We start from the raw sequence: 13,568 nt of genomic DNA on the forward strand, positions 1-13,568 counted from the left end.
AATTAATTGGCCAAGTAGCCTAAGAAAATCTAATGCTGTTCTATTTAAAAGTAAATGAAGTTCATGTTGTGACAAATCTACCCTGGTTTAAGGAACAGAATAGCACAGAAAGGATGATAGCTTCTTCCACTGCACTCCCGAGCAGCAAATACTTAAGGTATGCTCCCTATGATTTTGGTTGTAACTTATTGTTTTCAAGATCACTAACCACTGAAAGTGTGGACCTTCCATGAATTTATCCAGTCCCCTTTAAAAATCATCTAAATTGGTGGCCATTACAACACCCAACAGCAGCAAATTCCATTGATGTTCATGTGTTGTGTAAGGATTTTTTAAAAAAAAATGAGCCCAGAACCTCTCCGTCTTTAGTGTTAATGGAAGACCCCAACTTCTAACATTGTGTGTGAGGGAAAAAAAAGTGTTCACATTTTCTACTCCATGACCTCTAATGTCCTAAGCGACTTCTCTGTAGGCTAAAAAGTCCCAAATGTTTTAACTTTTCATCATGTACACTGTTTATTTCTGCACCTCTTTCACCTTTAAAATCATCTCATTTGGAATGTGGTGAGTGAAGCTACAAAACAGATATAAATGAGGGCATAATTATACTGGCAGTCATTTTCAGCCTGTCAACAACTCCACCACTGAATCCTGTAGCACAGCAAGAGAGGTTGCTAAAATGTCTAGATAATATATTTGCTAGCAAAGCAACAAAAACAGAGCCAGTACCTAGATGCAGATTCATGTAACCATTCAGAAATGGCAAACAGTCATAACTACATGGAGAAGAAGTATCATTATGTTTGAGTAAAGCAATGAGTTATCCCGTAGAATGTTGAAAGGGCCTGAAATAAATATATAATGAAACATTCTGAGCAGCTTAGAATGTAGGTGATATTTTAACTGTTCTCTTTTTTCCAAACTAGAAGCCAAGATAGCATCAAACAGATATAATTATAATTCAGTCCAGATGGGATTTTGTTATAAACTATTGGTTCTTTGTATATATAACTTTTGGTAGGACTCCCAGAAACCACTCATATTTGCTGTTATTGTGCCATCTCTTTGGTGCTTCCCTGATTTCCCATTCCTATTATCTCCTACCTCTCTATTACACATGGGTAAAACAAAATTTTAGCATTTTTTGCCTTTATATAAACATAAAAAAAATTAAAAAATTCTTGTCTCATGTGTGGCATTACTTGGAAGTCATTTTACCAGTAAATTCAAACCATGAAAACCTACACTCTATGGGCCCACCTACATGACCTATTTGCTGTGGCATGAGGATGCCCTTCCAACCATTCATATTTTTTTCAAGTAATTTTATTGAAGATTATAATTACAAATTATAGTAAAAACTAATACAAACTAAAAGAAAGATAGAGGAATAGAAAGAAGGTGCAAAGAGGAAAAAAAGGAAAAACGTAAGGATAGAAAGAAAAAAGAAAAGTAAGAATATAGTAAAGAAAAAGAAAAAATATATAAAGAAGTGACTCCCAACCTTCATCACAAGTATATACAATTTTAGTAACTTTTCACTTCCTCTTCAGTTACAACAAATAATCTCTTCTCCTGATATTCCATTTCTTATCTATAAACAAATCCATAAAGCATTGTCATTTCATTCCTGGTGTCAAAAGTCCATTAAGGGTTACCAGAAATAACAACATATCTATTTTAACCTTGGTCAAATAAACCAACCTTATATTCCTTCCTTTTACTTCTAATAATCTTAATCTTTAGTTTAGTCAAGTAATGTCGTAAAACTGGATTTCATTTCTTCTTTGTCCCTTCTCACAAGTTTCTTCAAAGCTTTAACAAGTCTCTTTTGTATGTCCAATATAGAAAAATTATTCAGGTTACTCTCTTGGTTTATTGTCTGTATGTCCCTTTTAATTATTTAATTATTAGCCAGTTTCTTTTGTATGTCTAGTGCAACATCTTTTTCCATGTCATTCTTGTAGCCTGTCATTTGTAAATCCACTTTCAACTCAGTCCCTATCTTGTGAGGTAAAACTTGTGTTTCTTCCACAACATCTTTTAGACATAGTCCATCCATAGAGGCAGATATTGCTGTTGATATTGTTAATATTAACTTCTTACTCAATTTTTCAAAAGTGTCCTTCAATATTTCCAGTGTTAGAATATTTTGCATGATTCTGTAACTATTAGTCATGTTTAAGTGTTCTTCTCCTTTAATTAAAATCTTTAGTTCCCCAGTGTCCAATTTTTAAAATGTTACCCTTATGTATTTTTTCCTTTAATTCAAAACAAAAGCATTTTCCAATGGGAAGGATTCTTTATAATTAATTCCAAAACCTTATTTCAAATTTATCTGTACCCTTAGTTCGTTCGTAACTTTCTAAAATCAAAATTTTTATTAACCTTTTGCTGTTTATTTTTTTAAAAAATGTTTTTTAAGTTCTTAAACTTGTAGCTAAAACTTTCTTTCATTAAGGATTGAAGGCAAACTCATCCAGTGCTTTCAAACTTGCTGATCCAAAGGTTTCTAATTGCTGAAAGGTAGTTAACAAGCAATTTCCTGAAAGTGATTAAAAAAGGAAGTATGCGAACTTACTGTCCTTCCAAAGGTGCCAACTGCGGTTTGAGCAAGATGATTGTTCCCTTGTCTCCAGGACTCAAAACCCACCAGAGACCACTGTCTTGCAGTCTCCTCACAAGAAGCAACTGTCTGGAGCACTTGCCAGTGATCTCTCCTCCTCTCCTTTGTCCAGAGTTTGAAAAGCTGGTCTACTCACTGAGTCTTCATTCTTTGCCACAGTTGTTGGCTCTACTTTTTGTGGAGCCGTCTTCAGCCTGCCATTCTCCCTCTGGAAGTACCAACCATTTATAGATGATATCTCTTCACAACATTGCTATCATCTCATTGTTAACTGCTGGTGAGGCAGCATAAAGTTGGTTAAAGGTTTTCTAGCATAAATGTGATAAAGGTATTCTCTCTTATTCTGCCACAAACCTTCCCAAGCAGACAATCTAGTATACATGGAGGAGGAATCTTGGAAATGAAGCAGTCAGGACTGATGACCTATTCAGTTATAATTGGTCTAGCAGGTCTGCTGTCGGACTGCACCTTCCTGTCTTGTTACTGGGCATCAAATGCCCATGACCATTTTAGCTGTGCCTGTGAGAGAGACTAACTCCTTGCTTACATAGCTTATTTCTTCTTTTATTTGAGGTTTGGACATGGAAATAGTGATCTCCTGGAAGACTTAATGCAGATCTTCTAGGAGACTGATATATTCCTGTTTGTAAATTAAAATAAACCGAAAAAGTATCTGCCCCTTTAAAGGCTTTGGAAGATTCATATGTTAATTATGCGTTGGAAGATGGTAAAGTACACAAATGTTATAAATACAGATCTACAGATGCAAAAGTGTAGGTGGATGGAAGGGAAGAGAGGCTCCAAACCAAAATGACAAAAAGATTTGCAGAGAAAAGTAACTTCAGGATAGAGGCAAAAAAGAGAGATTCAGAAAGAACATCTCAGGTTCAGGGTTATTTGAATTTTAAAAACATTTATTTATTTATTTATTTGTTAGTTAGTTAGTTAGTTAGTTATGGACTGACTGACTGACTGATTTATTTATTTATTTCAGTTAGTTAGTTAGTTATGGACTGACTGACTGACTGACTGATTTATTTATTTCAGGACTTATATGGCCACCTATCTCATATAATGATTCTATACAACTCACAACAATCCATAAAAACAAAGATAAAAACAGAAGTATCCTTTCCCCCAGGCACCAGACCAAACAACCTCCCAGCTCAACCCCCATCCTAGCTAAGTGCTTGGGAGATGACAACGTGTAAGGGAGGGGACCTGGACTACACTTACCCTACTAATCTAGTAGGACAGGCAGATACCTTCAGGGAGAGATGGTCCTGCAAATAACCTGGCCCTGTGCCATGTAAGTTTTTAAAAGTGATAACCAGCACCTTAAATTGTACCCAGAAAGCAACTGGGAGCCAGTATAGCTCATGTAGCAGTGGTGTTACCCAGGTGAACTGTGGGGCATCCAAAACTGTGTGTGCTGCTGCATTCTGGACTGGTTGCAGATTCAGGATGGTCTTCAACGGCAGGCCCACATACAGTGTGTTGCAATAATCCAAATGGAAGATAGCTAAGGCATGAATGACTGTGAGCAATTCTTCCACTACAAGAAGTGGAAAAATGACCTTCTATTTATCTGACAGGACTACTGTTCTCTCTGCAATTAGCTGATGTCTAGATTGAGTATTTATTTAGATTACTATGTTTATAAGCCACTTCAATCAAAGCTTATTCTGAATGGTATACATCCCAACCATTGCAAACTGGGTTACATATATACAATAGATATTACCCTAAAACAGTAGCAATCACAATTCATTAAAAAGAGACATATATAGCAACATATAGCTCTGGAAATGATTCCATTCAACAACCATCAAACTCAAGATACCTCCTATCGCTGGAGAGAACAAATTATACCATTCAAGTCCCCAAGGCCTGATGAAAAAGCCATGTTTTAATGGACTTCCTAAAAATAGCACCCATGAAATTGTTTCATAGTCTCTAAGAAGTGCATATAGTAAAGAGTAAAAAGTATGGCTAAATAGGTAACTAATATTAAGGCTTGAACCATCAATTAATCAACTTCCAACATTAGTCCTATCCCATGTAATATTTCCTAAAATATCTACACCTTCCTATGCCAGGAAGCATCTACAAATTGGATGCTTCCTAGCACCTCTCAGGTTTCTCTCAGGGATCAGTTTAAAAGGTGCTCATCCACCTTTATGATGTTATGTGCCAGCAATCTGGTTCCATTTTGATTTAAGTGGAAACTAGTTATCTTGTACAGGTTCAGCTTGTCCTCAATTCCTATCAAATCTGTGTCTGCACATGGAACAGATAACATTTCTAAGAATGCTACTTTGGCAGTCATGGATTTTGCTCTGCTAAGGTCTGGCTGACTATATTTCCAAATCTCATTGGTGCCAACATGGACCATAGTGCTGCCACCTCCCTAGCACTATTTAGGAGATTTTTTGAAAGCAATGGGATGTACACAACCTTTGTACCAGGCAGGCAAGTCACCAAGCAATCTATATATCCATTACAGGTCCATTTGTCTGTGTTTCTAATTATCAAATCACTCACAAGAAAATCCCTCCACACTCCTTACAAGTATTCTTGTACAAGAGGATATGGGTTCATTTTCCAAATACTTGGGAACATCTCCCTTATCTTTGAAATAATGTTCCCATCTTAAAGCTCTTGATCTCTTTGACAGCAAAGAAGCAGTCCTACTGGGAGTGGGATGCATCTTCTAGAAGATTTTGTCTTCATATCTCTCTGACTGAACATTTCCAGTTCAATAGTTTTGGTTTCAAGGAAATAGAATTGCTCCTTGAGAGCAGGAACTCACTGCTGTGAACATAAACCCCAGCTATAAGCAACCTAACATTCTATACAATATAAGAGAATATACTCCATTCCCTGCTGACTTCTAATTTTCCTACCCCCTCCTCCTCCCCTCCTCCTCCTCCTCCTCCTCCTCCTCCTCCTCCTCCTCCTCCTCCTCTCCTTTGCAACATTTGATTGCTTCCCAAAAGCAGTGCCAAAAACCTGATTCGTTGAATATCCAATTCTGTTTTCTTTAAAGGCTATGGAAAAGCATTACACATGGAGAACCTGCTGCTCATGATTCTCTGTTATAATTCTTCAACAATTTCTTAACATGCTATATCACGCAAGACTGCTCTCTAGATAATGAAGGTAAAGACCAATTGAAGATATTTCACTAGATGCTATTGATAGATTAGTCTAGTTACTGTACAGAAAATCTGTGCACTGAACAGAAATTAAAGCCATCATACACTAGTCTTTTTCTTTCCATATTTATCAGTTAAGTTATACTTGCCTATTCTCTTTATAGTCTTGGAACATACCTGATCTATGTTGACATAATGATTCTCTTTAGGGTGAGAACCACTGCTTCCTCCCTTGCCAACTTCCTTACATATAGCCATATTGGCCTATGGTAACTATACCAATACAATACCCTGAATATGTACTGGGGCAGCAAATCCCAGACTTCTGAAGTTACCAATAATATTAGGAATTGCAGATTGAATACATGGAGACTTTTCCAAGTTGGAGAAAGCTGACTTATAACCAGGAATCTATACAGTTAAGAACTGCAATGGAGATATGAATATCACACTTTATAATCTTACAATGTTTGGGAAGGAATGTTTCCCACAAACATTCAATGACTAAACCCGCAATATAAGATAAAGCATCATTCTTACTTATGTGGTGCCTTTCCCAAAAAGTGTCACAATCATAACTGATGAGACTTAAAATATGTACAAGCCAGATTTTTACCCTGCAGTTTCTTAGGTTTAGAAATACTACAGAACAAATCCTAAAAGTGCCCCCAACCTACTGTCATAGTAATCTCTTCCCTAGAATGAATGACAACATAGACTACAGTAGCTTTCTGAAGCAATTTAAAAATAAAACATATTGAAATTGAGTTAGACTTAACTGAGTTAATTTAGAAAATGCACACAGAAATTTGTGTAGTGAAAAAAAAAGGTATTTGGGTGAAAAGAATTTATTGTTACTAAATTAACTACATCAAAACAAAACTTGATTTCAGATTTTGCTACTATATATTGTGATCTTACCTTTTTACCACAAGCTTCAGAAACTTGTGCGAGCCTTTCACCAAGCAGATTGCCTCTTGCCTGAAGCCAGAGAGGTTAATGTCATTGATGCTGACAATCTCATCTCCAGCCAGTAATTTATCAACAGCTGCAGCTTTGCTACCTTCTTCAATCTGAAAAATATAAATGAGGGAAAAAAAAAAATAACTGGCAACCCTGTTTACATATTTTATTTAAAAGCACTTATATTCTGCCTGTCCATCTTATAGAAATCCATAGGCTGACTTGACAGCAGCGTAAAAGAAACATTTAAAAACAAAATAAAGAAGGAAGAAAAGGCATCCAAACAGCTCATCTGGAAGTTACCAAGGCACGGTGGTTAAATTTTCTTGTCCAGGAGATGGTCCCTTGTAACACCATTTTAAGATGGGTAAAACTCAGATCCACTTACTATATCCATCTGATATTAGGTAGCAATTCTAAACTTAAAATACTACAAATCTCCACTTCTACACAGAAAGACAGACATTCATCCCAAAATAAATATTCCCAAAAACCACACTGCACTCATCTTATTGGAATTAAGCATCAATCTGATCACTAACTGATCACAATACTGTAACCCTGTCCATCATTAGTATCAAAATGGTGAAGTTCTGTGTAACAAGAGCATGAATTACTGAAGTCAAGTCCTCGTTCATTAGGTTAACTCGGCAATTGCTACACCAGCCAGATCTGGGCAAAGGCCCCTCTAGCCATGGCTTCCACCTGCTCTTTAAGCAGGAGCCGTGAGTCTAGAAGGACCCCCCACTGGAACCTACTCCTTAACAGGTACAGATAGTCCCCAGTCGAAGAACAACTTCCATTCCCAAGATCTGTTCTTAAATCAAATTGTATGTAAGCCGGAGTAATATTATTGTATAATACTTTGTAAGTAGTACTGTGTAATTAACTTGAATCATTGTATATTTCACTCGAATTTTGCTACAATAGACTCCATTTTTATAGGTCATCTGTTCTTAACCCAGGGACTACCTGGAATGCTTGCACATCCAGAGACAGCACTGGTGTTGACAAAGAAACCCAGTTTATTATAGTTTATTGTAATAAACTATATTATTATTATTATTAGTAGTAGTAGTAGTAACAACTGTTACATACTTTTTCCAATATGCCAAGCAAGTTTTTCAGATAAGGGTATATTTTGGATTTTGAGAGCAATGAGTGGGCACACTCCCTATTTGTCTTCTCACAAAATGGCCAATAAGAAAACACCTATTGATCGGAAATCAAATTAGCCCTAGGTTTTGTTTTGTTTTCATCAATGGGCTGAATGACATCCCTATGAAATATGCTGTATCCTAGCATTAAACTCAGACATGGCTCTGTAGCAAGCCTATGACCTGAAGTAAGACACACTTCCCTAATTTTGAACCCACCAAATTGGTAGGACTGCAATTCCAAGAATTCCCAGATAGTACGTATTTCAATATAATGGACTGGGAATAGGGATGGGGATGGGGAATGAAATGAAATAAATGAAATAAATGAAATGAAATGGGAGGTTGCTGTGTTGGGAGCAGCTATTCCTTTTATATTTTCTCTTGAACCTTGTGTTGTTTTTACACTGGTTAAGTTCCTGGGTATATGACTGCATTTTGTTGTTTTATGTTTCTGTTTGGTTTACTTTCTTTGTTGCAATATTTTTATTATGCAATTTCTTACCCTTCCCCCCAGTTTTTATTTCTTTTGAATATGGCTATCTACATATCAAGATGGATAGAGGGAAGCAAAATGGCATGGTAAAATTGTAGCATGAGTACCTATAAACAGCAGCCTAGTCCTTTAATCATCCAAGGCTGAAAAAAATGTAAAAATCTTGGAGAAGCTGAATCCTGACACACACACACACACACACACACACACACACACACCCAGAGTTCGAAGTGGAGGAAACTGCATTTATTTCCTTAAAAGAAAATGCTTTAAATGTATTTCTTTAAAACATCTTAAGAGTTTCTGAGGTGCCAGAATTGAGTTTTGAGATAAAAGGGGTCTGGGAATAAAATGGATTTCTGAACTCCTAAGAAAGCAAGAACTGGGAATGTATTACAGAGGAAGAAAAACTGAATAGTAGTTTATTATTTTGCGACACAGACTTTCCAAGGACATAGTGATTAGAAAATCTGTATTTGACAAATATAGATCAACTGCAAGTTTCATTGCAAAATGAAAATGCTATAAAAGGCAGAACAACTACTGGCATTTCTGGGATAGTCCCATTCCTTCTGCAAGCTGTGCCTCTCGTTCCTTCCCTAAAGCTGGCGTTCCATTCTTGTGAGACCTGGGGAAGACCAGAAGGTTTCCGAAGGATCGCGAGAATGGGACACCAGCTTGCAGAAGGTATGGGATCCACGGCTTCTGGAAGGAATAGGACGGCTTTAGGGAAGGAACAAGAGGCGCGGCTTAGGGAAAGAATGGGACACCGGCTTGCAGAAGGTATGGGACACGCAGCTTCAGGAAGGAACAGGACAACGGGACACCGGCTTTAGGGAAGGAATGAGAGGTGCGGCTTGGGGACTGGTGTGAGGTGGTGAAGGCCAGAGGCATGGAGCTTGAGGTGGCATTTCTCAGTGACAGTGGCAGCACTGGAGCTGAAGTGGAGGACTGGGGGTGGTGGCAGCTGGCTGAGATTGCTGAAGGCCTCGGGCCTTTACTTCAGCCCCAGTCCTGGTGGTGCTGCCGAGTGCCACTGTGCATAGATGGGGGGGAGATAGGCGGGTGGGGGTAGTTGCAGTACCCCTGTAGTCATAAGTGTGGGCAGGCTGCCAAGTGCCCAAATTTTGATTACGTGACCCTAGGGGAGTTGCAACGGCTGTATCCTCGGGCATGGGTCATAAGTTCATTTTTTCAGCACCATCATAATTTCAAATGGTCGCTGCACTAATTAAGTGAGGACTACCTGTATATTTGGAATCAAACCTTAGAGACTATACAATCTTGCTTTAAAAGGAATCCATTTCCTAGGCCTTCAAGAAATATTTAGCTATATTTTTTGCTTTTTAAATTGGCAATACACTGATTATAAAGCAGTGGTTAGCTACCCTCTTGGACCATCCTGCTCCAGCCCCAGGCAGGGACTCAACGTATTCCACATAGCACAGTAGGAACCTATGGCAGCATTATGGACAACATACCCTCCTCAAAGGCTATTACACAATTGTCTTTTGGAATTTAACAGTAAATATAAAACTTCAGGTGAAATAAAATATGTTCCTTCTTAATATTTACCAAACACACCAAGAAAGAACTTCTGAAGGAAAAAAGAAATCAAAACAAAAGCAAAAAACAAACAAAAAAGTCACCGCTAGAACCTCTTTTTATTTAATAGAACAGAAAGTGGAATTTCAGTAAGCTTATATGAAAACATGAAGAACTATAGTATACCCTTTTAGACAGAGCCAGCAATTATAAATTAATGTGTACATTTGACTGGTTACACTTTCAAACATTTCACCTAAACTCTAAGTTTAACATTTTCTTAAATCATCCACTGTAGAAATGACTTAGGTAAAAAAAAAAAAAATTCTATGACCAATCTATGCACATAATATGGAAGAAAATTCACTAAACTCAGAGAATGGTTAAGGAGTACAAGAGCTAAGTTACATGGCTCTTAAAAGAGAAATCTGCTCATAATACTGAAAACTTGCATGCTTGTCAACATTCTACACAGTTAAAATTCTGAAATACAATTGCTAAAAACAGGATGCAAAATAAATTACTATATTTAATTGTGATTGCAAAATATTATCATATATGCAAAGTGTAATTAATAAATTTAACAAGTCAATCAATCAATAAACAAGATTTTTATATCACTTTCCACTATTCATAGAAATTTACTTTAGAACTGTTAGCGGTACTGTCCTCATGATCTGTGAGAAGCTCATGATATCTTTAAATTATTGAGAAATTAACACATTTCACAAGATTTCAGCATTCTCACATGAGACTGTCTGAGATCTTCAAGGTGACATAATGGCATCCATCAGCTTAAAAGATTAATCCATATTTATATAATGCATTTAAGAAAATTAAGTTATAATACAGTTTACCTCTCTGCCCTATCTATACTTTAGTTGTTATATTTTAAAACACTTATATCTCAATTTTTCTTCTAGGATTTCAAAGCAACTACCTACACTAATGATACCTGAAAATATTAGCAAGCACAAACAAGAACTCAATTAATTAATTATCTATTTAATCTTGGAGTCTGAGACATTTGCTGTAGGCCTTATAAGGGCCTTTTGAGATCTCAATATGATTAACAATTTCAACACGTATTGACATATACTTAGGACTGAAAATTTGATATTCTTAAAGTGAAGGGTCCTTCACAGTTCTTCTCCAAATCCTTTCTAATTGATCAACATCCTGACCTTCACGTGCACAAAACTGAATTATTCATTTGGAGAAAAAAAACAATCCATGCAACAAAAACCATTGCCCTTTTTTGACTAAGCACAAACCATATAACCACCCCCAAATATTACAGAATGTAGTTTTAAAATCAAAGAAAAATGTCAGCTTTCTGGACTTCCAAAGAAGAAATGGCAGACTGAAGATGGCTCTGAGAAAAGGGGAGCCGATGACTGCAGTGGAATAAAGAGGCGGCAAGTAGTCCGATTCTTTGTAATTCCTCTCTAGGCAAAGAGAGGACTTGAGATCACCCACAAGTGCTCCAGACAGTTGCTCCTTGTGAGGAGACCACAAGACAGCAGTTTCTGGTGGGCTTAGAACTCTGGGAGACAAGGGAATAGCGATCTTGCTCAAACTTCAGTTAGCGCCTTTCAAAAGGGCACTTGGTTCGCATATTTCCTTTTCTAATCACTTTCAGAAATTGCTTGATAACTACTTTTCAGCTATTAGGAAACTTTGGAATGACAAGTTTTACATCACTGGGTGAATTTCTTTCAATCCTTAGTGAAAGAAGTTTTAAATACAAGTTTAAGGACTTAATTTTTTTTTTTGAACAAACAGCAAAAGAGAGAATAAAACTTTGATTTTAGAAAGTTACAAATGAACTAAGGGTACAGATAAATTTGAAATAAGATTTTGGAATTAATTATATGAATCTTTCCCATGGGAAAATGCTTTTGTTTTGAATTCTTTTCTTAAAAAAATAATAAGATTTTAAAAATTGGACACTAGAAGGAACTAAACATTACAATTAAAGGAGAAGAACACTTAAATTTGACTGATAAATACAGAATTAAGCAAAAGATTTTAACACTGGACATACTGAAGGATACTTTTGAACAATGGACCCAGAAGTTAATTTTAAGAGTGTCTACCTCTCTATATAGGCTGTGTTTAAAAGATATTATGGAACAAGGTTTACCTGAGAAGACAGAGACTGATTTGAAAGTGGATTTAAAAATGACAGGCTACAAGAATGATATGGAAAAAAAATGCTACTCTGTATATACAAATGAAGCTGGCTGATGTCTTAATAATTAAAAGGAATATACAAATAACAAACCAAAAGGATGACTTGGATAACTTTCCTATATCAGATTTACAGAGAGGCTTCTTAAAGCTTTGAAGAATTTTGTGAGAAGGAACAAAGAAAAAATGAAAAGAAATCAAGTTCTAGGACATAATTTGAAGGGACTAAAGATCAAGATTGTTAGAAGTAAAAGAAAGGAATATAAAGTTGGTTTATTTGATCAAGGTTAAAATAGATATGTCTATCTCTGGTAACCCTTATAGACCTTTACTGCCATCAGGACTGAAATGACGAGGCTTTAAGGATTCGTTTATAGATAAGAGATGGGATATGGGAAGAAGCAATTACTTGTTATATTTTAAGAGAAGAAGTTATTAAAATTGTTCATACTTGCTGTGATGAAGGGGGAAGCCATTTTTTATATATTTCTTTTTTTCTTTACTATATGCTTATTTTTTTCTTTTCTTTTCTTTTCTTTCCTTTCTATTTTTTTTTTCTTTTCTGCACCTTGTATTTTTTCTTTTTATTCTTTTTTTTAGTTTGTATTAGTTTTTATTGTTGTACTTTAATAAAATTACTATAAAAATGTCAGCTTTCTGTAAATACATAACTACCCACTAGTGGTAGTTCTAAAAGATCATGTTGCAAATAAATATTAATTTTTACTATGCTGTGTCCCAGCCAAAGCGATAAAAAAGAGGATTAGATTTCTAAATCAATGGCTAATAAACTGACAATACAATATATGAATGAACTGACAAGACACTGATAATATGTTAGGATGGATGCAACAAAGAGTAGGCAAACCTATTATCAAGAAAATTTAAGTTGAGAGACAAATATTTCAAAGAAACATTTTGAAAAACTGTAATAGATCTCACATATAAAACTTATTCTTCAACATGGAAATTCCCAGCATACATTCATGCTTAGTTAGATTTACTGATAGACACCCTGTGAGATATGACCAGTGACCATTAGTTATTGATCAAATGAATGCTGCCTTATTTGCACAAAGCTGTCTACAAGCTTGGTCATGATTTATGTATCTGTATTTCACATGTTTAGTCTTATCCAACATTACACTATTTCCTTAAGTCACTATTGAATTTACCATTTTATACAAGACTGTACATTGAAAACCTTGTCATACTCAGAATTCTAATATGAACTCACTTCAGTCCATATATGAGAGTTCCACTGCTATTTATTAAAATGGCTAACACTGACCTAAAGCTTTTAACCACTCATCAGGCTAAATATGACATGCTATGCACCAGGAAAGCTGATTTATGAAACAGAACAGTATCAAAGCACTGTAACCCCTTAAACATACTGGTGTTTTTTTGTTTTTTTTTTGGGTAATCCC

General features: G+C 36.0%; 1 protein-coding gene across 3 annotated transcripts in view; it reads right to left on the reverse strand.

The window, feature by feature from the left end:
* Positions 1–13,568, reverse strand: part of SHROOM2 (shroom family member 2) — a 118,375-nt gene that overhangs the window by 57,123 nt on the left and 47,684 nt on the right. For all 3 annotated transcript variants that reach the window (XM_015888984.3, XM_025170100.2, XM_025170099.2), the window contains exon 2: positions 6,706–6,857. In XM_015888984.3, coding sequence (XP_015744470.3) covers positions 6,706–6,857 — 152 coding nt within the window. The remainder of the gene's footprint in view (positions 1–6,705; positions 6,858–13,568) is intronic.

Source organism: Python bivittatus, unplaced genomic scaffold, assembly GCF_059951505.1.
Source record: "Python bivittatus isolate LINGU-HERP-01145 unplaced genomic scaffold, Pbiv_v1 ctg000350_np1212, whole genome shotgun sequence".
In the NCBI taxonomy this organism is placed as follows: Eukaryota; Metazoa; Chordata; class Lepidosauria; order Squamata; family Pythonidae; genus Python; species Python bivittatus.